Source organism: Nannobrachium achirus (genome assembly GCF_963921795.1).
Source record: "Nannobrachium achirus genome assembly, chromosome: 5".
NCBI classification, from domain to species: domain Eukaryota; kingdom Metazoa; phylum Chordata; class Actinopteri; order Myctophiformes; family Myctophidae; genus Nannobrachium; species Nannobrachium achirus.
Window position 1 is genome coordinate 36,265,286 of NC_137814.1, and position 26,031 is coordinate 36,291,316.

At 40.3% G+C, this 26,031-nt stretch overlaps 1 protein-coding gene across 3 annotated transcripts; it reads right to left on the reverse strand.

The window, feature by feature from the left end:
• Positions 1–2,227: 2,227 nt before the first annotated feature.
• Positions 2,228–25,857, reverse strand: rb1cc1 (RB1-inducible coiled-coil 1). 3 transcript variants are annotated; one of them, XM_080726893.1, is made up of 23 exons: positions 25,482–25,857; positions 23,025–23,157; positions 22,767–22,893; positions 21,861–22,031; positions 21,135–21,337; positions 19,601–20,012; positions 19,251–19,421; positions 17,476–17,660; positions 17,071–17,257; positions 16,676–16,757; positions 16,479–16,543; positions 16,282–16,385; positions 13,896–14,022; positions 11,268–13,180; positions 9,916–10,102; positions 7,901–8,009; positions 5,977–6,277; positions 5,057–5,111; positions 4,915–4,962; positions 4,406–4,464; positions 4,145–4,272; positions 3,396–3,466; positions 2,228–3,155 (listed from the first exon to the last, which is right to left on the reverse strand). In XM_080726893.1, the coding sequence occupies exons 2-23, from the start codon at positions 23,093–23,095 to the stop codon at positions 3,078–3,080; spliced, it is 4,854 nt and encodes a 1,617-aa protein (XP_080583019.1). In that variant the 5' UTR covers positions 23,096–23,157; positions 25,482–25,857; the 3' UTR covers positions 2,228–3,077. The 3 variants fall into 3 exon arrangements, with proteins under 3 accessions (XP_080583019.1, XP_080583018.1, XP_080583020.1); XM_080726892.1 differs by having other exon boundaries at positions 13,896–14,055; XM_080726894.1 differs by lacking the exons at positions 2,228–3,155; positions 3,396–3,466; positions 4,145–4,272; ... (4 more) ...; positions 7,901–8,009; positions 9,916–10,102 and adding an exon at positions 10,141–10,948 and having other exon boundaries at positions 13,896–14,055.
• Between the last annotated feature and the right edge of the window lie 174 nt (positions 25,858–26,031).

Genomic DNA, 26,031 nt, shown 5'->3' on the forward strand with positions numbered 1-26,031 from the left:
GTGGGTAGAAGAGCAAACATCCAGATATTGCGTATTCTGACATATTTCTCAGACATTTCATCACACATTTAATCTGTTCCCTGTCTATGGTTTTCTACTGAACCTGCAGTGAAGGGGGGTGTGTTGAGAGAGAGAGAGAGAGGGAGAGGGACAATACTGGATGAGATTATGAAGCATGTCTGTTAAAGCATGTCTGTTTGATCATCGTTCTGTTTAGGTGAAGTTCTCTACTTGGTCTCTTCAGTCTCTGACAGCAGATATACAGTATAACCTAATCTCTTTTCCTCACCCCTTTCTTAGGCATGAATAGGGTAGAGATGTGATGGCATTAAGTCGATTTAGTCCTTGGTTTGCAGTTTCAGCCTTAATGCCATCTTGGCTCTTCTTCAACAGACTCGCTCCATTTAGATTTTGAAAATATAAATGTTACAATGCTTTCTTATTTATTTCCATCTATCCATCATTTGAAGTTCATGCATATATTTACTCAACAAATAATGCTTGTTTATTCGCAATCCCATAGTGTCAAATACTGCATATGGGGAAATGCAATAGAACTTGTGTATTAGCTTGAAATACAGAAGATATCGGTGACAAAGGGCAAGATCTGAGACTATTTGACATGCATTGTGATTCCTCTCTTTATCATCAGATTGCTCTATCTAAACCTTTGCTATCTGGTGTATGGTGACATGCAAAGAAAAGCCATGATAATTTATTTTTGAATATCAGCTGACATTTTAAAACTTAGCCCTTTGCTTTTACAGCCGATCGGCTAGCTTTGATGTTTTTCCCTTTCTCCTCCCTCTCAGAAATCAGTTGTATGCAAATAAAATGGGAAAAAAACAGCAGCAACCTTTTATTCTACTTGTTGCATCATGACTGATAGAAGATACCATTTTCATCTTTTGGATTCTTGCTTATTGCTGGTGATCTTGATTTTGTGTTCCTATACACAACCTCTTCCATCAAAAGGTGACAGACTGCAATATCCCTTGTGTCAGTCGAACAACATTCATCAAAAGCACAAACCACTATCAATTGTCAATTATACTATGAAGATTTAAAAATGGTTGGGTACAACGTTTTTCAGTGTAATTTGCAGAATACACACACACCACAAGACATTTCTAATTGGGGGTAATATTAGTGTGAGCAAAATGATGTATGTTCTGCATACACATTTTGTTGCGCCTATGCAACCTCTTGAGTAAAAGAGTGAGGATCTGGACAAATGTGACAACACAGGACTGAAAACATCATTTATCCTTGGTCTTGGTGTCAGAAGTAGCAGTAGAAAGGCAGTTATAGTGGTGAAACTAGCCGAAGACTACACATTGCAATGTTAAATCCCATTCAGTCTGAGGAGAGTCCCAGCAGCACTCAGCTCAGTGGGGGGTTGTAAACATTTACACTAAGAGCCTGTCCAGTGCACATGGCTGTTGCTTGCCAGCCACCTCGGTATCGAATGTTGTGTTACATATTTTGTCATTCAGGCCGGTCCCGAAAATGTAGGAATCACACCATCAATTTATGAAGAAGCCGTCCAAATGTGACAACAGGCTTATGCTAAATGGAGAAAATAGAGCTAAACATTGTTAAAACACCCCTAGACCCACATGGTAGAGTGCTCGACAGAGAGCTGCTATGCTCCCCGCTGTGAACTGGGAAAGTGATGTTGGTGCAGTTCCTTCTCCATGAGGTCTGCACCGTTCTTGGGACCCGATTTGAAGCCTTTTTGAAGTCTGTTTCCTGTAACAGTCTGCCAACATTAACTAATGCTTACACAAAAGCAAAATAAGAAAAAGCTCAAATTAATTTACTTTTTTTCTGATTTGAGCTATCGCATGCAGATTACCGAATGCCTCGTTTATTTTTGTGATCAACACAAATATTTATTATACAAGACAATAATGTGTTATTTTCCCATATGCAATAATTAAAACTCAAGGTCTTTTAACAGTATGCACAGAAATCTTAATGTCCGGAAGGCTAGCCAGTCTTCTTCAAAACTGGCAGGTGGTCAGTGGCGTAATGAATTGAGTTTTTGTCCTTGAACTAGGGGAAGTTGTTTTCTCTTTTCTAAGGGAGCATTCTATAGGCGAACCCATCATTTACATTTCTGAGCTTCCGCAGGAATCCACAGATGAGGCTCGATGATGCTGGCACTGCCAATCTGCAAAGGCCATCAACAAACGAGACAATACAATAAAATATGCTTGGGATCAATCCTTTATTGTTTCAAAACTCTAAATATCTTTTACAATACAGTCATTTATCATTACATGTGGTGATTTGATGGGTAATGTACAATGTCTTCCAATAATGAAACACAGTCACAAAGTATTCCTTTCTACATATCAATATTCTATGAGAGCGAGAAGTTTTGTGCTGTTGGCTTTTGTCTTTTAACTTGATTTTTCCACAGCTCAATTACTTCCCTTTTCAAATCAACAAAAGCATTGTTTTTGAAAGTGCATTTCAAGGATTGCAATGACTGCAGTCAGTCAGCCATAATTTACATTTCAATATTAACAAGAGGGCCATACTGGTTTGTGAGCAACAAACAGCATTAACTAATCCTACTACAACATTTACCTGGATAAGTAAATCAAAGAAAATATATCAATATGCATGCCATGAACATTCCTCCATAAACATTTATAATAAATGTATATTTTCATTTGAATTATGTTGATATTGATACAGTATTTTCCACAGAAAGGACAAATGCTGATAATGAGAACTAATATTTAACATCCAAATACCTTTTGTTCAATTTACACACAGGTCAGATGGCTTTATGCCACAGTGTATAGGGCAATGCCCTAATAAGGTAATAGCATTTGGTCCACAAGAATTAATTTGTGTTAAAAAAAGAGAGAGAACAAAACAAAAAAAAAAGAGAAAAAGTGGGAGTATGTTGGATCTTCAACTGAAAACCATAGTATGATTATGACCTCCATTCTGTCAGTGTTCAAGTTCTTTCAAATTTCAAGTTATGAAATACGGTGTGAAGATTCTTTTTCAAAACCTCTAAGCAATATAAATATACATAGTAGCTCTTTACTTGGCTATTATACTTTCCTGTTCCACGGAACAGCTTTCACTCTGTAGAATTTAGTTCCCAGTGGAACTTTGAACCTGTTTTGAGCCTGGGAGAGAGAGAGAAACAGCATCTGTTCAGAGTAGTTTGTAAAGACATGAGACACCTTCATGGATTGAGTCTTGTCCAAAAGCTTAAAATAAATAATTTCAGTCCAGACTAGAATTTCTGCACAGATACTTATGTTTTAAATAAATCTATGTATATTAGTCATATCACAAATTGTAAAATATGTTATGATATACCGGTATATACTGGACATATGAAATGTAGTGCTTAAATTTGGTACCTTTTTTGCCTGGCAATATTCCTTCTCCATCACCTTCCCAAGAACCCATGGCCGTCTTGTACTCCCTGATGCTAAACAAACACAATTCATCAAAACAACTCTTAAAAATACTCAAAAAGTATGCATGTGCTTTACTTTTAAATTGTAAATAAAGTCACAGCCAACAAGAAAACAATGGACCTACAGGACATAACATTTCTGAGATCCCGCAATGGTCTGTATTAGGGCTGTCACAATTATTACATAATCATCTAATTGTGATTTTTTTTTACATAATCGTGATTATTTTTCATAATCGTCATAATCGTTTCCATGTTGAAAAGTTTTCATATATATTTTTTAATGTAAAAAATAGAGGACATAGCAGATCTGCAAGCTCACAACGTGTCGCATCGCGACGCGTTGTGAGCTTGTAGATCGGCTATTTCCACTATCAATGTTCTTTTTTAAGTATAAAGTTGTCAAATATGCCTGTAATTTCTTTGTATATTTAGGTTATGTGTCATATCTACCATGTGCAACTTCAAAGCCTAAAAGCCAAACAGAAATGTAATTGTCAACGACAAAAACACAATTAAATTGTTAATCGCAATTATTTGAGTGATAAATAATCGTCATGTAAAATGTCATAATCGACAGCCCTAGTCTGTATTTGGTCCTCTACAACCCTCTCCATCTGAACAGAGAGCAATACAACGCTCTCAGTTGAAGTTATTCAAAGAGATGTGTTTTGGGGGGTAGAAACCAACCTGGTTTGAGGTCCAGTGCAGTGAGAGACTCCGAATGGAGGAAGTAAAGGGTGGGTCCGACAGTGAACAGCACATAGTTGTCATGCCTTTCATCTAGGATGATCAGGACCAAATCGCCCACCTGGAAACTAAAACGTGGACAGCCACAATGCAAATGAAATTAGGTTCTGTAAAATCCTACCCAAAGAAATACTGTAATAAAATAACATTCAAACGTTTAAAACAATTACAGTAATGCATGTACCGCGTTTATTGACTTACTCTCTGATGGCAATTTTCTCTGAATGCCGCGATGACACCGAGGACATGCTTTGAGACATCTAAAAAAAAAGAATGTATGAAATTAACAGATGTTACAAATAGAGAACCAAAAGGAATAACTCCCTTAAGACAGTAATATTATTTCTTACATGAAATCTGCAATCTATGTTTGAGTTTCTATATCTCTATTATTATTATGCTTACATCACTCACTTCATTTCAAGGCAATTTAATGACTTATGACACCTTTACAGGTAGTCATAAGAATGTTCATAGTTATTTTCCATAACAAATATGAAGCACATACAACGTATTTGTGCACTTGTGACTAAAAACACCATTCAGCGCACTCTAGTGATGATCTTGCCTATATAATCCATTCATCTTTATTGAGCCAGGGCTTACCCTCCTGGGTAAGGATTTTTACACTTTGATGCTACTGCCACCTAGTGCAGCAGGGGACGAATTGAAATAAAAATAAATACATAATACATATTATTAAAACCTACCAGCCTTTGACTGAGGCGCTTATTTTCTTCCTCCTTCATATGTAAAGTCTGGAAGAATTGAATTGAAAATTATAAATACCAATACCAAAACAGACATTAGCATTAGTTCACTCATGTAACTAGATGGATATTGTGAACTTGCCCTCTCTAGTAAGAGTATCCGCTGTTTCTCCTCTGACATCATCAAAATGTTATCACTGGAAAGAGAATGAAAAACACATTTTTATTAGATTATCAGGAACAGTAAATGAAATAATAATATGGTTGATTATTAAGGTTTGCAGGATGTCTAATATATAAAGACAAATATGATGAGGTATTGTTGCTTTTGTAATTTTATTTGACACCACACTTCTATACCTTCAAATTCTGCATGCTAATACCAAGGACTCTTCAGTTAATTTTTTATCTTTTTTCAAAACAAAGTCATTCACCCCTGAACCAATCAATCGTTTGAACACATAGTACTACGGTTCACATAACTGAAACTGACAATTGAAACTGCAACTATCGATTATTTTCGTATCAATTATTCTATCCATTTGCTTTTTTAATTAAAGTACTTTTTTAAACATAACAAATTGAAGAAAACTTTACTTTACTCTCATATATAATGTGCATGTATATTTGTATACTGTTTTTTGTGTATATACATGCACTCGTCTCCGACACGAACACACCGGTCCACTCCTCTCACATTTGGAAAACATTAACGCCTATAACGTTTTTGGACAAGCGATTAAAACAATTTTAGGGAAAATACATTTGAGTCGCGGTGAGCACGAGTCGATTTTCAAGTCGATTTTTTTTCCACATCCATACTGGATACAACCATGTACAACTCTATCACATGCACTTGTACAACAGTGTGACTTAATGTTTTTGTCTGATGTTAGGGGCAGCATTTAAATTTACAACATTCAGAGGAACCCTGATTTAAAATGCAGGATGCAATTTTGTCTCTTACAATGTTTTCAGGCTCATCAGTTCAACCATATCTACTATAATCATCTCTGATTCTTGTTCATTGGACATTAATGTGTGTGTTAGGTGGATGCTTACTGCACTGTCACTGCCTCCACTGCCGAGTCCACGTGTTCATCTTCTAGGATGGCTGCCACAGAGGCCAATCTGTCTGGGTCAGATGGATGCTCCAAGGAACAGGCTCCAGCGACAGGCACTGCCCTGGCTGCTGCCCCGAAGCCACAAGCACCAGCATCTGTGGCCTCCTGGGCTGCGGGGTTAGGCATGAAGAAGGCAGAGGACACCAGGGCAGTACCACGAAGACGGTTCAGCTCCTCCTCAAGATGCTTCTTCTCCTGCATGACGCTGGCTCTGTCCTCCGAAAGAGTCTCTATCAGCGCTTAAATAGACACAAATAAAGAAATGAATCTATATATACAGGGGAAATGCAGGGAAATACGACAAATGGCTATTTTATCCTTACACTATATCAATCTGAGCAGAGATTAGCAGAATTGCTGATTGTGGCCCTTTGTGATCTGCGGTAATGAAATCATTTGGGTGTCACTGAGAAAATACGTAGATCAATACAACATTTCAAATTGATGTTAACTCAACTGCTGCCATTTAACAATACCTTCGTACTCCAATCCTGCCATTCGTCTCCATAGACCTCCATGTAATTCATAGTGCACGGATCATGCACACCCATGCCTAGATCATGCACCACGTGTGTCCACATTGCTCACAGCTTTCAAACAAAAAAATCCGAATGGAAATCCATTCAGGCATTCATGAGATAACAGCCATTATGTTTTCCTAAAATGTAAACAAAGATGGCTGCCATGTTTGAAAGATGGGGTTGCTATGGGGGTTAAACACGTGATTTCGCGATCGCTATCATGCCTACTACATTTTTCGGGGTCAAAATCTTTTTTTTTTTTTTAAATACATTTTTGTTTTTTTTTTCCAAAAATTCTCGGGTTCCTCGGGCATGGCAGGGCCGTACAACGGGAAATTCTCGGGTTCCTCGGCCATGGCAGCAGTTGAGTTAATAAAACTTTGCTCTGTATCAACGAAACACCTCCATCCTACTCCTCTCGTTAAACACTCCGTGAAGACAGGCGCCTCCCAGTCTCTAGCGCAGTGACAAAGATCAACCTCTCCACCCATCTCTAACCCAAATACAGCCTAATCGTTCATATAGACTGATTAGACTCAAGACTTCTTTTCAGTCGAGTCTGGTTGTAAAGACCCTAACCCTAACCCTTGACCATTGTTCTCAATTTGAATCAATTAAAATTGCGTTTGATTCAACGTTGTGTACACTCAGTACAGCATTGTGGAGTCTGTGGATAGCAAGGGATGGGCATAACTTGAATCTGTAGCTCTGTATCTTGTGGTCTCTCAAACCGATGGCTCTGTGATCTCCCAGAGCCTCATGCCATTTTTTTATTTAAATTTGTATTCGAATATGAATATGGAATATTTGTTAACAGTCTGAATTGATGGCCAAGACAGATGCACTGCGATAGAGTCGAACTCCTAGACTTCACGATGGTGGGCAGTTACTTTACCCCTGCGCCACCGAGCACAAAACACTAATATGTTGAAATACAATTTAAGGAACCCACACGTTCCATTACAAAATCAAACCTCGGTTCGAAGTGAAGCGGTGAATTTTTATTCTATGTGTTCTAGAGCTATGAAATCTGTGTTCTAGATCTATACATTCTGTGTTCTAGATCTATACTTTCTATGTGCTTTATGTGTTCTGAATGAAAGATTTTGTCTGGAGAGCCAAATTGTCATGTGAAGCTTGACCAATCCTCAATTCTTCATTCTGGACTGGACATGCACGGGACAGACAAAGCTATACCTTGGAAGCGGTTTTCACAGCTTCAAAAACAGCCAGCATCAGATTACATTTGCCCAGGAAAGATGGTCATCCTTTGGAGCAATATCTATCTTTATGAATATAGGCACATAGGCAATCAAAACGCTCAGTATATGTGGAAAATACCTTTGTCCTTCTCCTGTTGCTGGGTAACCTGCCGCAACTTATCTGTGAGCTCATTGATGATCTGCTCTTTCTTCAGCTTCTCGCGGGTTAACACAGTGTTGAAGTTAGTCTAGTGGGGAAAATAAATGAATATGTATCAGATAAGAATAATGAAGACATTTGCCCTCTTAATCATTGTCTAGCACAGCGCTATTCAACCTGCGGCCCGTGGGCCGCATGCGGCCCGTCATGGTCATACCAATAAAATATATTTTTTCTATTTCAGTGTGGACAAATCATTTATGATGTCAGTTTAACTACAAAACCCCTAAGAAACTATTTTTGTCTTGTTTTATACAAAACTTTTCTGTCTGCTATTTTGTTTGTTCCAAAAGAATAAACTTCATCATCAGAAATGTGTCTGTTTTCTATGTGTTTCCTTACTTGTTTAGACTAGTGTGTTCATTGTCTAAATGTCCAAAATAGGACCGTCATCTTTAGCTTGTGGCCCTTGGACATTTTGTATTTTGCTGAGTGGCCCCTGAGCCATCTTAAGTTGAGTAGCCCTCTAGCATAAATCGTATACAGGATAGCAAACAATCTTACTTAATTGATTTCACACCACATTTCAATTCAATATCAATCAGTGAAGTAGTAAGTAGCCGTGGAAAACAAACACATCGGTCAGAGAAACTAGAATATAATTATGTAAAGTGAACCATTATTGCAGTTATTTTGTCTTCTGTCAATATTCCTCTCAACAAGGTGTGAAAGGCACTCTAAAATTTATTGAGGGGAGCTACATTTTTGTATTCTCATCTCAATCTATGTGGTCATACAGTATGATATAGAATAACGGATTATATTATTCATAAACCATTGCCACCTTGTATTCTCAAGACTATAGTCACATGCCTCTGTGAAATATACTGTATAAATATAGCTCTAGAAAATGAGCTTGTAGGGTGTAGTTGCTGCAGCCATCAAGAGGCTAGAATGTGTTTGCGCTCATGGAAGGGCGGAATGTTTACCAACACTGGGTCTCCCTCAGGCAGTGTCACAGACTCTAGTGTCAAATTGCCGTTCCGAGTGCTCTCGTGTTTGTGCAAGGTCATCACAACATTCTGTGTACTATAATTATGGTGTGCACATGCAGGCTAAGCCACAGGCCTGCATTCTGACAATGACTAGTAAGGCTGCATCTGGCACACGTAGTACAGTGAAGAACCGGTATGTGTTTAAAAAGAAAAGTTTTAGGGCAGTGGGTTTCTGCCATTACCTGTGGCAGAATATTAAATTGAGGAAAACATCTGCTGTGAATTGTTTTCCAGGGAAAGGCAAATAGGACTGGATGCAAAATCATATCGACATGAATTCTGTTTCAATATTTTTTATTAGAACCATTACAAAAAACACTTTTATACAATCCACTGCCGATATACCATTATGGATTTCAAAAGTTTAACGTATGGTAATTTGCATTTGTGGTGCAAACTACAACATATAGATGTGATTTTAACCCATTCAGAACGGGTACACTATATCGTGTATCATTATTTTATGCTTTAACTATTGAAAAATAGCAGATATACTCGGTGCGGCGCTGCAAGCTTATAGATCTGCTATTTTTGAAAAAACGTGAAGATTACAATTTTGACCCGATTCTATAAGTGTCTTTTGAATCCTTCTAAGGTTTTTTGAAAAACCTATGTTTCTATGTCAGCAATCTGGCCAGCCATCGTCAAAGAAAAGGTCCTTTTCACTTAACTGGAGCTCAGTTAGGGACCACCCAGAAGCAAAATTTGAGTTACAAACGTTGGCTTAAAAAAGACATTACATTCAAAGATTTGCACACATTTTCACGACTTTTTCAAAAATAGCAGATCCACAAGCTCGCAGCGCGGCACTCGGTGCCGCGCTGTGAGCTTGTATATCTGCTATTTTTCACTGGTTAAAGCATTCAATAATTCTAGGCCTAAATGGGTTAATTGCAGCAACTAATATGCTAATTTATGTGAATTTGAAGTCGCACAAACCTGCTGCTCAGCGATCAGTGATGTCTTGAGGTTCTGCATCTCATCGTTCTTCATCTTCTCCAGGAGGTCCATCTGGGACTGCAGGGAGGCCCTCTCCTTCTGCAGCTGCTCCTGAAGAGCAGAGTCCAGAGAGAGAGCAGCGCTGGCCTGTGCCCTGGCCTCAGTCTGCAGGGTCGAGCTGTCCTCCCTGAAAGATGAACAACAGTACAGTGTAAGACACTGGATGGAACCACTTTAAACACTATTTTATGCTTTAACTATTTAAAGAAATAGCAGATACACATGCTCACAACGCAGCACCGAGTGCCGCGCTGTGAGCTTGTAGATCTGCTATTTTTTTTTAAAGCGAACATTTGTAACTCAAATATTTTCTTCTGCGGGGTCCTTATAACATATTTTGAGATGGGGTCCACGGCAAAATACGTGTAATTTTGCGGGTCCTTGACATGAAAAAGTTTGAGAACCACTGATTTAGAAGAAGGGTTTAGAAGACATTTATAGAATCGGGATTTCAGGATTTTTCAAAAAGCAAGGCTTGCAGCTTGCACAGGGGGTGCGCGGTTAGGATTTTATTTTCGCGACCGAAAGTAAATAAACTGAAGTCCATTTAAAAATCATCAGTTTGCACAACATGGACACGATCGTGGCTTCCGGGACTTTTTAAAATAAAGCGTAAGTGAATGGCGGCACTCTACAGCCAAATAATTACAAAATAATGGCAAAAAGGTCCACTTCACCCATTTTCAATATATCTTCATATAATTGGTCCTGACTCCTTACTAATGCTCTGTGTATGAGAGGATTGCTATGGACAGTTCAGAAACCTGCGCAGGTTTGGTAATAAAAAATGATATCAAACTTTTATTTCAGCATGTTAACTTTGCGGCTGTAGTTTCTATCAGCTTGGAATCCCCATCGATTATGTCATTGATCGGCAGCCACAGAACTGTCCAAAGACCACCAATGAGACACACTGTGTGAAAATGGGTAAATGTTCCTTTCACACCACTGTGGATGCTGCCAGCAGGCCAAACTAAAAAACAGGAGGGTCAAAATTAATTTGTGTTAAAAAAATAATAATAATAACTTTTGGAATACTAGAATGTGAAAATGTCTCGACTGTGTGTATGATTTATTTTATGCTGAAACTTTGCATGTGATGCATTTCTGTATTACACTGATGTGAAACAGATTTTAATCTCAAGGTTTTCAGGGTACCATTTTTCTGTCGATAAGTTCACAAAATGGCTTTAGGCTTTGAGAGTAAAAAGACAGAACAAACTGGGGGTTGAACTTAAATTTCTTCGCAATGAAACAGCATGCTTAACTCTGCATGTGATGAGTTTACTCACCCCTTTGAAGACTTTCTCTCATGAAGCTCATTTTCAAGTTGTCTAATTATGTCTAACAGTCTCTTCTCCATCTCCTCCTTTTGTTGCTCTAATTCTTTAAAGGCATCTGGTGACACAACCTCCAAGGCCTCTAACTTCTCTACGTTACTCTGGGCTGCTTGTCTCTCCTGCTCTAATCTCTCAGAAAGCAGGTCGTACTCTGCCTGCAGATTGCAGATAACAGTCCTCAAGTCTTGTTCCTGCTGTTTGAAACTATTCAGATGCTCTTCCTTTTCTCCGTGCAGAACAGCCACTTGCTGGCCCATGTCTCGCTGGAGTTCCTGCTGCTGTTCAGCGTGTTCCTTCTTAGCATCGAGGGCTTGCTGCTGCAGGGAGGAGAGTTCACTGCGCAGTGAGGTGCTCTCCTTCTCGTGACGGTCCACCAGTTCCGAGATGCAGTGGTCCTTCTCAAGCCGCATGAGAGTCCTTAGCTCCGCCAGGCCGCGTTCATACTCCTCGCTTTTAATCTGCAGCTGTCTGTTGAGGAGGGCCACCTCGTTGCTGAGGGCTTCAGTTTGAGCCTCCACCTGGGTTTTCACAGCCTCGGCCAGGTGCACTTTGGTGTCCTCAAATAGCAGCCTCACATCCTCTGTCTCTGACTCTTTGAGGGCCAGCTCCACCTCGAGTTTGCAGCGCAAGTCAGCCAGCTCAGAAGCACGAGCCTCCAAGTCCTTGATCTGACTCTCCTTTTCACTTAGAGTGGCGATGTGACACTGGTCCACCTCGCTTAACTTGATCCTGCTCTCCGCAGCAAGGCGTTCTAGGGCCTCCTGGTTCTCCCTGGAAAGGGCCTCCAGTTGGGCCTTGTGTTGCTGCGTCAACCTCTCCTCCAACTCCTTCAAGTGGGACTGCTCAGCCCCCTCCATCTCCTGTCGTAGCCTCTGCTGGCCACGCTCAATCTCAAAGTGCATGTTCTCCAGCTGGCTGGTCAAAGAGTCTCTGGAGATAGTCAGAGTTCTGACCTCTTCTGCTTGCTCACTGATCCTCTGCTCCAGGTCTTTACCTCTCTCTTTTTGGCTGCTCTCTGCTTCCACCCAACGCTCCTTCTCACTCTCCAGCTGAACTAGCTCCTTCTCCTTGCGCTCCAGGAGCCCCTCCAACTCCAGCATGGCCCGCTGGATATCTTTGACAATATTTTGGTTGACTTGGTTTTCCTCTGTCAGGGTCTGGACCTGCTTTTCAAGCTCTTGCCGGAGGGCGAGAAGCTCCGTTTCTTGCTGCTCTCTCATGTCAGATTCATGCATTTTACGGATGTTGTCCACGGCACTGCGCATCTCTGCGGTCATGTTCTTGAGGGTGAAACCAAAGTCCCGTTGTTCTTTTAGAACCAGACCTCGGAAGTGGCAGAGGTCGTCTTTGACGCTACTTAAGTTAGTCTGCGACTCCTCTGCAGCAAATCTGTATTTCTCAATCGTCAGCCTCAGGGAAGCCACTTCAGAGTTCTGCCTCTCTAGAGTTGTGTTATCTTGGATACGCTTGTTGTCAATAGCATTGATGACTGAGGAGTACAGAGACTCCACCATCATTTCGGGGCTCGTGGGGTCACTGATGGGGTTGGGCGAGGTCAAGTTCTCTTCAATTACAAACTCATTAACAGCGGACATGAAGTCAGATTCAGGGCTCTCTGCCAGAGAGTCCAGATCCAGAGAGCCCTGCTGAAGGAGCGGGTCCATGTTCGGGTGGCCAATCGTTTCAAAGTCAAAGGTTTGTGCATCGATGCTGTCAGGGGACAAGTCTTCCAATGGTGCAGGGACAGGAACCGGTAGAGGCTGACAGGTGAGCCCTGTGAGGCCCACCAGACTGAGGGAGGAGGGGGTTTTGGAGGAGGTAGGGGTGGTTGACCCAGGTGTGCTTGCGGATCGTGGTGTGGATCTCTGAGACAGAAAGGAATGAGGAGAATATGTAACAAGAAAATGCATTATTTGGGAGAATTATTATTTATTTATTTTTAAAGCTAAATGCAAACATTTGTAAATGTACGGTAATTGTTTAACAAAGTTTACCAACAAACATTTGCACACTGAACACTGATTTTATTGGATGAAGTATGGCTGGCCCCAAAAACATTTATAAGGGTGTAGAGTAGACATTCGATGAGTTTTCTAAACAAACTGACTGCACAGTGCACACAATGTAAAACGGACATCATTTTTCTGACGGTGAAGTCCATGTTTCTTGATGATGTAAATAGTTGACCGTACAGAGATATTTCAAAAAGTCATAATCGTCATTGTTCAGAATCTGCCAACCACATATCCTGAACATTACATTTTAACGTGTGTGTCTTCCCATAGTACCTGTGGAAAGTCTAGTTTCTATTTACTGCTCTGTGCTCAGATACGGGCTAAAGCCTGCCTACTGTAGCTGGTAATTGTAGACAATAAACATGCATGCAGACAGACCATTTCTGTATTCTCTCTAAACCAGATGGATAGTAAAGTGAGTCGAAAGCAAAAGTTATGATAGTAAATAAATAAGCAAACGCACAAACCTATTAACTGAGATTAGAACAACAATATAAGAAATGAACATACAGACTTTGGGGGCAAGCCCTAGTGTGTGTAATAATGCTAATTAAGAGATATTTACCCTTTGTTCGCTTAGTAGGTCTGTGATAGTTTGAGACATCTCATCTACACTCTGTGCAGCTTGGACCAGTTGGTGAAGCATCTCAACATGCTGATTTAAAGGTTCGAAGTCACACAACGTGGGAACCCTAGAGGGGACATTTAATCCAGGCAATTTAATCCTGTGAAAAACAATGTGTTAGAAATAAATCATCATGCACAATAAAACAACCTAAAAGAGAAATAATTTCAAAACGTTTATTGTCTATGGCTCTGTATCTGTGTTTTATTTTATACCATTTTAAAATATAATTTTGCCATTTCAAATTTCTAAATAACCATTTGCTTTCTAAATACAACCACACAAAGATCACCTGATTTAGAAAAAAAGACAATAAAAATTATAAATTGCCATTAACTCATACCCTGCCAAAAAATATGTTTCTATGATAAAAACGTCTTTAAAACGTCTTTTTCACTATGGACCTCCCTGCCAGACGTCTTCTGAACGTCTTTTTTAAAAAAATAATAAAAAAAAAAAAAAAAAAAAAATTGAAAAAAAATGTTTTGAAAAAAAAAATTTTGGACCTCCAACAGTGTACTAGGCATGATCGCGATCGCGAAATTGCATGTTTAACCCCCATACCAACCCCATCTTTCAAACATGGCAGCCATGTTTGTTTACATTTGAAGAAAACATAAGGGCTCCTTTCTCCTGAATGCCTGAACGGATTTCCAAGCGGATTTTTTTGTTTGAAAGCTGTGAAAAGCATGCACATGCATAGTGCATGATCTGTGCACGAATGTGTGCAACAGCGTGCACACTATTTTTTTAACCCTTTGTTGGCGAACCGGCAATATAAGAGGTCATCCCACTTTAAATATGGCACCAACTGAGTTAATGCTACTGATATGGATCATTAAAATGGAGACGGCAAGTACCTTATGTTATGACATGGTTGTGTCTTACACTCAGCCACTGATTTAAACAGCAACTGTGTTCATTTTTTCAAAGACAAAATGTTTGTTGACTTAATTCATTCACTGATGAGAACTAAATAAAAACTAAGCTATGATGACTATGACTTAATTGTCAAAGAAAAACTAGACGAAAATGTTAGGGAGGGACTAGTGGAGATCAAGTAGAACTAAGAAAAGTTATTTTATGGCATAAAATGACATGTGCGCAACATTTATGCTTTGTTGCACACCCCCTGTGTCACTAAAGTCTTATAATATTTAGTAAAACTAGCCTAAAAGTAAAAGGACTTCCGACGTAAAAAAAGACTGTAAAAGGACTGTACTACATTTTCTTTATTGTATTGACTATACTTGTACTGTTCTCCATTTTATCTAATAAAATATTCAATGAATCAATAAAAATAAAACTAGAAGCAGTGCTCTTCAGAGCACAGGTCTCCACCAGGTCAGGTAGGTCCTGGTGGCGCTAAATGTGAAAAGGGTGCCATGTCTTCTTTGGCCTTTAACGGCAACGTGACACTGCATGCATGACTTGAGGCATTTTGTTCCAAAAGTTAGTTTGGAAAAAGTCGAACTGCTGGTGGCGCTATAACAGGCCAATGTGAAAAGAGTGGCTTGACCTAGTGGGAATGTGCGTGCAGAATTTCTCTGTAATCACAAGCTGCGTTCATGATTTAAGTGATTTGGTTCAAAATGGACCGATCCTGCAAACTGGAAGCCAATGTTAGCCAATTACGATGGAATATGAAATATCGGACAGATCTGTCTTGATCACATGACTATAGAGATACTGTGTAGTGATTTGCATGATTTTTGGATAAACTCTCAAGGAATAATAGGGAAAATGTGTTTTACATAAGTCGGCCTCCTGGTGGCGCTATAAAAGGCAGATATGAAAAATGCAGGGCAAAGGTTTTTTTTTTTGGGCCTCTAGGGAGTGCACATACAAAGTTGTACACTGATCAGTGGAGTTATAGGTAAAAACACGAATCGGGCTGTTATAGCGCCACCATGAGGCTGATTTGAAAATATTTAAGTCAGGATGGAATATGGAAAATCGGACAGATCCATGTCAATCACATCCATGTCAATCACATGACCGTAGAGACACTGTCTACCAATTTGCGTGATTTTTGGACAAAATCTGTAGGAGTACTGGCAATAGTTTGTTTTGCAAAAATCGGCCTCCTGGTGGCGCTAGAACAGGCCCATGTAAAAATGTGGGGCAACCGCACCAGAGATTAGCTGGTAACGGACGGACAGACGCACGCACGCACGCACGGACGGACGGACGGACAGGGGCGAAAACATACTCTCCCCCATGCCTTCGGCTGGTGGAGACATTTCAGATGACTAAAACTGGAATTTTATTCTAAAGACTGACTAAAACTAAATCAATGTACTATCAAAACACTGCAGCAACTTACATGAGGAAAGGTTGCACCTCTGTGGGACAACAAGACTTCAGGTACTGCAGGTCATCAATCGAAATGTCCGGAAGCTCATAGTCAAATCTTCTGGGCTTTCGAGTCTATAAAACAGTGGGAAAGGACACGTTAAAATGTAATAAAAACATATCCGAAATTCATAGTTGTTCAAAGAGTATGGATCCATTAGTTCTTACGCAAAATGACGTGGGCGGCCATGAATCAAGTCCTCTAAACAGGCGATTTCTGAGGAAAGATTTCCCTGAAAGAAAAGCAGCATGGGAATTAATAAATATGTTGTGAGACCTCAGGTCCGGGTTGGAATTACCACTGTGTAGTGTTTTCTGGGCTCTCCATGCCAAATAACATCCAAGAGTGATCCAAATAGACTTACTGAAGAGTCTCCCAAATGTTTCCCTTTTGTACTTCTCAGCCTCATAGAGACGTTTCCCATCCTTCACAAGAGCACAGGCCCACTGAGGAACAATAAAAAAATAAAAGGTTACATTTCACAGAAATATTTCTTTAAGAATGAATTAGTTATAAAATAACTATTTGCCATTATGAGACGACCTGGCACTGTCGCACAGTATTTGGGTCAATACGGTAAATACAGAACACTCATTTTCAGGGTCAGGACAACATAGAACAGCAGCTTTTTTCACTGCCTATTGTGCAAAAGGCTGAAGAAAAAATATGAAGTTGTTCATGCATTTTAATTTTAACTCGAGACTGTTATGCAGACACCGTTTCTGTCACCAGTGACAGCATTCGCAAGTTGCAACTGACCTCTCTATAGTGGCGTATGAACATTTTCCTCCTGACGACTTCCACCACTGCAAGACAGTACATCTGGGGTACAGTGCTGAGGGCCTCCACCACCCTCACTCTCTCCATTAGCTCTGTTAGCAGCCTGAGCAGTGCCTGAAGCTTCTCCCCATCCTGGTCGGCGTGGAGCATTACATAGCAGCACCATCTAAAGCAATCAATCAACAAACACACAAACAAAGTCAGGTTTGCAAGCATGCTTCTTCAACCTTGTTTGCATGGCCTGCATTTTATCATCTAGGACTAGGTCCTCATTTGCATAAGTATGGTAATGAAGTGATCACTGACTGGAGGAATAAAAGTTGATTACACAATGCTAAGAAGCAGGAATAGATGCAGGGGGGAAAAAAATAGTTGAAGCTTTACTTGAGACGGACTTGAAGGTTGTTTGCAAGCTCTTGTTTGGCAGTGGTGCACTTCTGTTTAATGTCCAGCAGCTTCCTGTGGTTGGTCAGCATGATCATAAGCTGGTTGGCATGACTCAGACACAAGTCAGGCAGAACGGATGTATCCTTCAGGTTCTCAGCACGCTTCTGATTGGCCAAAAATCCCTAAAAAAAGAGACACACAAAATTGTAAAAAACTAGAAGTTAAGGGCCGCAAAAGTCTAGAGTTCAGTTTTTGAAAAAAAAAAACTTTTTTTTGAAAAAAAAAAACTTTTGGAAAAAAAAATTCTCCATTGGAGAATGGAGCTAAACATTCTGTTTGAGAATTGCCACCACTTTGTGTTTGCTGAATTGTATGTATTAGATAAAAACTATAAATAGTCACTTTTCATTATAAGCCGAAAGCTGTAGGCCTAACCTATAGAATAGGGCTAAATCGGAAATCAGCCTACAAAACAAATATGTTGCTACATACTGTACATGTACTGTAAGCCCCTCCCAAACAGCAAAATGTGTTCCCGGCCTGAATGGGTTAAAGCTAGTTTAACTTTGGTAGAATATTGTTTTATCATCTCATCGTTACTTCTGTACTCTGTGAAACAGACTCCATTTAATTTCTTGTGTCAAGGGCTGTCACGATTATGACATTTTACATGACGATTAATTAATTGCGATTAACGATTTAATTGTGTTTTTGTCGTTGACAATTACATTTCTGTTTGGCTTTTAGGCTATTAAGTTGCACATGGTAGATATGACACATAACCTAAATATACAAAGAATTTACTGAAATATTTGACAACTTAATACTTAAAAAAAAACATTGATAGTGGAAATAGCCGATCTACAAGCTCGCGATGCGACACGTTGTGATATAATTGCCTCTTATATATATACTAGCCCTTACCCGTTCAAAGATATGAGCTCCGAAATGATGTGCAGTGTGTGGATTATGGGATGTGCACTGTGCACACAGTATATGAGGGATGGAAAGTAACTTTAACTGGTGCTTGCATGCTAATATGTAGGAGCATCAATGTAAGAAATACCCGTTCCATTTAACGGCTACAGAGATACTGTGTACCGATCTGCATGATTTTGGACAACATCTGTAACAGGGCCAGAACCCCCCCCCCCCCCCCCCCCCCAAAGGCTATATTCAAGTTATAGTATCCCTTACAAAATAAGTTCTCTAGTAAAGCAGAAATTGATAGGTCACCAATGTCTGTGTAATGAGAGAAAAAATTATGACACCTCCTTAAGTTAAAGGAGTAGCTCACCCGCAAAATGACTTTTTCCCCTATTGATTACTCACACAATGGAGACTTGAGTTCAATAATATTTAGTTTTTTGTCGCATTCCTAAGACAATAATCTTATTAATTTTCACCCATTCATTCCAGATGGAGACCCAAATGCATTTGGAGTAATCAATAGAAAAAATTACATTTTGGGGGTGAACTACTCCTTTAACCAGAAGGCGAAAAACAAATAGGTGACAAATAGGTGACAAAAAGCACCAGGACAAGATTTTACATAATATTGGCACTACAGATTCTGCATTTTTGCAATGGTGCTAAATGTTTAGACCTGGCACACAATACACAATACTTCCAGTTCATTCCCAAAGATTATAGAAGCAACAGATAAGGATGACAAACAATAGCACACACTGTTGCCCAGGTAGCTATTCAACAAAAGGTTCTACCAAAGTTCAACAATGCTTGACCAAATGCACTTATATGACTAGGCTTACCTGAGCAAGTTCTTTCTGTTCATTGACCAACTTTTTACAGCTTGCAATCATTTGGTCTAGAGCGTACAACCTGTCCTCAAGCCCCTTGATGGCTTTCATGTTTTGATTATCTAGTTTGGCAATCGTGTCTCGACAGTCGGCCAGGAACGGCTGGATGATCCGTGGGTCAAGCTGAAAGAAAGGCCAAGTCAATAATGACTATAAAATGAGGTTTCCTTACAACTTTGAATTAAGGCACAATGACAAATGATAATTCATACGTATATTGTAAAACTAGTTCATTGGGGACAGGCAGAGTTTTCTAATGGCGCTCTATGTGCTCTTGCCTGTGTGGCTTAGAACCGACTCACCCTGTTGATGGAGTCAAAGCACTTCCTCACGACCGATTCCACGTCATTGGGCCTGTCTTGAACGTTGATCCAATCTAGTAGTGTAACGTTGAAGGAGGGTGGGACGGCAGACTCAGGACTGTCATCCTCCTGTAGAGCAGCCCTCAGCCCACCACTGTCGGTCATCTCATGTGTTTCCTGGTCTTCGGTCGGTAGGGATGCAGTTGCTCCCGATGCAGAGAACGATGCGGGTAACTTGGTGGTCTTCTGTGCATCGGTGGCGCAGAGCACCGAGTCAGTAGATTTCTGCTCCTCTGCATCAGAGTCCTTGTCTGGGGTTGAGCCGGATTTTTCAAGACTCTCTTTGTAACTGTGTCGTGTCAAACATTCTAGGAGAGGTATCTTGGCCATGACAGAGACTGCTGTCCCTAGCCTGCAACGACAGAACAAAATACATCAGTGGAAACCTCCAACACAGTGGTGTAAAACTGGTGGCCATAGGCCACATCAGGCCTGCGAAGGTGCCTAATCCAGCCTGTGGGATGATTTTGAGAAGAAAATATTCCCAACGATTTATTACATTCTCTATGCTCTGATGCTGTTGCCAATGTCTGCCTGCCTGTAATAGTGTTTTGCCCAGTAACTTGTGTATACTTGTGTGTGTACACAATAGACGGTGGACCGTGGACAGTTCAGAAACCTGTCTACTAGTGGTATCATCAACAGGGATTCCATACTAGGCTGTCCCTCCGTCCGTCCGTCGGTCTGTCTGTCACGTCACACTTTTCCCCTAGGCTACTCGCATCTCTGGAACTGTTGCCCCTATCCATGCCATACTTTGCACACACACTCCTTGGATGGCAACTCACAACCTCACATGGCCCTCTTCTAGTGCCACCATCAGGCTGTTCTTTGCTAAACACATTTTTGGACACTGCTCCTACAGATTTGGCTTAAAATCAAACAAAGCGCCACACATCATCTCTAAGTCATGTCATCAACATGGCTCTGTCCCTTTTCCCATACCCTCCTGATTGGCTACGATTGCCTTCTAAAGTTTGTGTATATGTCCTGATTAGGGAGTCTTACTGGTAACTACAGCCTTTCTTTAAGACAAAAAAAAACAAACATTGAAACCTGCCTACGATGACGTCATTGGTAGACAAGTTTCTGAACTGTCCACAGCCCACCTCTTAGACGCTGAGCAAGGAGAGAGAAATGGTACCATCTTATAATGAGCAATAGTGAGAACCAATTATATGAAGGTACGGTTGAAAAAGGGTGAAGTTTGATATTGCGCCGTATTATTTCAAAGAAAATATTAAGCTTCTAAATTCTAAGTGATGAAACATTTCAGAGAGCGATATTAGCAACACTATATATGCAGCAATGAATCGCCATCTAGATCTTGACATTAGTATTAGTATAAATGCATACATGTCCACAGCACAGAATATTGTCAGAAGCGTGCTGAGAACCTGAAGGATACATGCGTTCTGCCTGACTTGTGTCTGAGTCATGCCAACCAGCTTATGATCATGCTGACATCACTTACTTTGTGAGTTTGAATTTAATTTCTTCAAAGTCCTGTTGATAGTGTGTGTATTTGGTGTCAAATTTCCAGAGCAACTTCTGATAAGACAGGGTGCAGTCATCTAGGTTGGCCATAATAGCAGCCCAGCCTTGGTGTTGGAGGTGCTCATCATGAACCAAACGTTCACAGAAAGAGCAAAGTTTCTTGGCAACTTCAAACATTTCCTGGAGAGACAAAACAAAACAAATGTGAAAACACGCTAAACAACCACCCTTTATATTTTTAGGAAATTACTAATTTTAAGAATGCATCCAGCTCTCTGACTGGCCGTACTGATAATTTAACAGAAATAATGAAAAGCATAGATTTTATCTCAAAAGAAGTAGCACACTGCTACATAATAAATATATAGATGCAGATTCACTTTAAAAATGCATTCAAAAGCAATGATAATATAACTGGTAAAAATGTGTCAAAGTCATAAAATATTACCAACAGTATCTCAGGTAAATTTAAAGTTTCTGCAATTGCTTTTTGTACTGTACCGACTACTTAAATGAATGGAATCCAATGGTTTCCCTGAGGAACTAACTAGGTTATGCTTAGAAAGATTGTCTGCAGTAATGTCAGTACAGTGGGTTGCAGTCAATGGGCTAAACATGCCAGACCACCGTTATGGTCCTTTAAGACTACAGTATGTATCTCAAATGTGTGAAAGAAAAGCTTTAGCTAAGTGTACGTAATTACCACAGCAAGTTGGGTTCGTGAGGCAACCGTGTGAAAGACAGCTGGCATCATTAGAGACTCCTCCACTTTAAGCTCCATCTCGTTCTCAATGGAGAAGGTGGTTTTAGGGATCGTTGGCGCTCGATCAGACAAGATCATCTCTTTGTTAAATAGGAATATGGGGTTTGTGTCCTAGAAATCAAACAAGCAACTTTTGAATATAACAACATATGCTTCTTATAGCACACACACTACAAATTAATCTGGATGAAAAGTCACACTTCTGGGAATAGCACTACAAATTGTTGAAAAACTAAATCCTAGATCAGTGGTCTTCAACGTTTTCAGGCCAGGGACCCCTTAGCTGAGAGAGAGATGAAGCAGGGACCCCCACTACATATTGTATAAAATTGTGTTGCAGATTAAAAATGTTCATGGATTTCTTAGACATATTAAGACTTGTTTGACAGTACTGTTATCATGTTGGAGTAATGTGTATTTTCAGACATTTAACCACTTGAACCGTCAAATACTTAGTCTGTTCTTCTTTTCCCTCTACAAACCTATTTGGCAAAAATAGCCGATCTACAGCTTGTAGATCTGCTATTTTTGGCTAATGTTCCACTCGGAATAGGGATGCTAGGGTTCAGATGGTTAATGTAAAAACATGATCCTATCACAAAGATTTGGTGGCCCCCCTGCAGTAACTCTGAGGACCCCCTGGGTGTCCCGGACCCCCTGTTAAAGACCCCTGTCCTGGATTACTTGGATCATCTGAATTAAAACGTCTTTTAAACTGATGTTTATATTCTGAGCCCCACTTTTGCATCGATGTATACGTTTTGGTAACTTGCCAAAAAAAAACAATATTAACGTAACCTATAGTGGTGTTGTGCAACAGAGGAACAATCATATGGCAAAACTTACAGTGCCAGCACTGTAGCTGCAGACGCGCCTGTCTGCAGCCATGCACTCCCCTCCATTGACAACAAGGACTTGATGTTGGGTTGCAATCTTATATTTGACCTGGATGGCATGTTTAAGGTCCAGCACACTAAGGAATAAGAGTTAAACATTACATTAATTAAACAATCAAATGAATTAATCATTTAGGCTTGGACAAATAATGCTGTATTTATTTGTCAATATTCAAAGAAAAGGAAAAATATAATTTGACGGCCTTACGTTTGCACTGCAAGTTCTGTGTCAAATGTTAGCGTGATGCCATTGTTGACCTGGAACACATACAACTTCATGTTGAATCTTCCAGAGATCTTCACTCCTCCTTAACGTGATCATTTAGTCATTCAAAGCCACCCTGCAACAATATATGCACAAAAAAAGACAGTAAACATTAGAGTGGTGGTTATACCAGTTTTTCTATTTTGCTGGTAGTTAGGTTCATATTTTAGATTGTAAATAGAGAAAAGAAAAGATGAGTGTTAAAATGATTTCATTTTTGGCGCCTGGTGGACCAGGCGCATACCATATTGGCATTGCCATTTCGGCATCAATGCCTGTCGGCGTTGCCGGTTCGATTCCCGATCCGGGCGACCTTTGCCGCATGTCACTCCCCGTCTCTCACTCTCTCCCCCATTTCCTGTCAGTCTACTTTCCTATCCAATAAAGGCAAAAAGCCCAAAAACCAATCTTTAAAATGTTTTCATTTACTGCTTTCTATTGTTTTAACGATTTTAGTATTTTGATTTCAGTGGGTGGGGGCATGCGTACAAGTGGCTAAATATGTCTTTTCAGACACAATAAGCCAGCAATTTCTTTGTTACTATTTACACCAGCCCCCATAAGTCACATCTGCCCATGAAAGATTACGGTGCATCTTGGGAATGGGCTTATTGCGTCTAAAAGGACATATTTAGCTGCATGCATGCAAATCAAAATCATTAAAATCACTAAAACGATAGTAAGAATTAAATTAAAACATTTTAACACTAAACTTTTCTTTCTCTCTAATGACTATCTAAAATATTAACCCTTGTTGTAAAAAACAACATTGTCCTTTAAAGGTTTTTACACACCGAGGGCATGATGAATAAACAACAATATGAAAATGCTAAATACCTCAATGCCTCATTCATTTATTCACAGGCCATATTAAGTCTGGAAAATCAGCCTTGTTCCAAATAATAATAATAATAAAAAAAAACATGTTGCTTTATTGCCATCTATTATTCGCATTCTGTGTGAATGTTGTAGTCATGACATGAACAGTTAGGAAAGAATTATAATACAAAAGTTATAATACAATCAATTATTAGCAAATGACACCTGAAGGGTAGGCTGGCTTTCGCTGGCTTTGTGTTGAAATGTCTTTGAGCAAGACAGGAGTGTGTGTGTGTGTGTGTGTGTGTGTGTGTGTGTGTGTGTGTGTGTGTGTGTGTGTGTGTGTGATAGGAAGATGTCATTTTACAAAGCACTTTGGATAAGGGTGCTACAGAAATGCAGAACATTTACAGACAGCAATCAAGAGTAATGATCGCTCCTGTTGTGTTCTTTGTTGTCATGGAGACACTCCTGCCATTTGGGCTATTATATTACTGAGTGGCAGCTTTCAGCTGTTCATGAAATAATGAACATGTGGGTGATAATAAGCACCAGGTCTCTGAAGCCTGCTATTGACACATTGTGCACATACACCTGGCACACAGGTGGAATGATACATCTAAGCAGGTCTGTCATTGTAAAATGAGTCGTGGTTCTGGTTACATGGCTGACGAGCTGAGTCACCATGTGCTTGGTTAGGTTACTGGGCTGGCTAATACGAGGTGTTCACCATAATTAACATTAGTTACTAGTGACAGAATATTTAGAAATAATAATAATGACTTGGATTACACAAGTGTCAGCCAATTTAGCAGCGTTCAAACAAAACAGTTTCACCACGACCACTATGTGATCATTTACCCGAGCTGAGCTGTGTTTCTCACGAGGCCTAGTAAAACATTTAACACTGGCTAGCGTGGTGACGGTAAGCATCTAGCCACCTAACTGTAGTATGGAGAAACCACCAAAGAAACTAAACAGTTGCCATTTATATAATAACTACAAGGGCGACAGCCTGCCAAGTTATAACCCACTTATTAAGCCCTATTTTGTACTTCTGCTATCCGATCCGCAAGCTCATAGATGCGACGCGTTGTGTGCTTTTGTAGATCTGCCAACCAGTACATTTAGAAAAGCTGTGACACTTGAAATGTTTTGATATACATTTTGGGACGCCAGGTTGAAATGGTTACCACAAAAAACGGCCTCAATGTTGATCATAACAGCTCTAGTAGCGCCCGGGGGTTTGGATTTTTTCCAACATAAAACGGCGCACTGTCAGCTGGGGAAAATCTGTCTTTGTTATCGGCCGAGAAAGATAAAAATGTAGGGTTGACTGGGGGCGAAGGAAAGGCCAGCAGCAGCTGTTGGCACCAAGCTGGTCAATGACACCCACTGACTGCTGCCCAGCTAATATTAGCTACCAGGCTAACGTTGTGTATCAGACAACAACGTCGAAACGTTTGACAGATGAAACATGACCAGCAGAATGATCCAACGGGACCCGTTCGTGACATACCGCTGGCTGTTCATGTGCCGACGTGAAAATGGTGAAAAATGAACGGCTCCGTCTGGTCTTACCTCTCTTTGTTTGTTTACTCGCATCTCCAGTCCCTTGTCGGGCTCCACCTTCGACTCGGCGAGCTAGCAAGCTAGCTAGAGAGCAGCTAGCTACACTGCTGCTGTAGCTTGGCATGCATAGAGGCAGGGCGAACTAGCCAACGTTAGCTAGATTAGACAAGCCTGTGTCATATAGCTGGCCAGCCCAGCTGTATTCCTCTCTTACTTGTCTTTTTAAAATATCGCAGTCGGACCGCACTGCTGCCAGCTAAATACCTAATACGACATGACATTAAGGCCAGAGGTTCCCCCTCCCGATGTTGTTGAACACACGAGCTAAAGCTGTTGATTTTCGTTTCAAGTAGCAAGCTAACGAGGCTAATAACTGTCTCGTCTGTTTTGTTGTTGTCGTCTGGTGATGCGCGACCCACAAACGATTGGTTCACTACGATTGCTGTCCGCTGAGTGGTTACAACACTGTAACTAAACCCCAACTCCAAACCATTGAACTGGGCTTGTAATTAAGCTACATTTGCTGTACTTAATTCTCACTACAATTAGTTTCTTAATT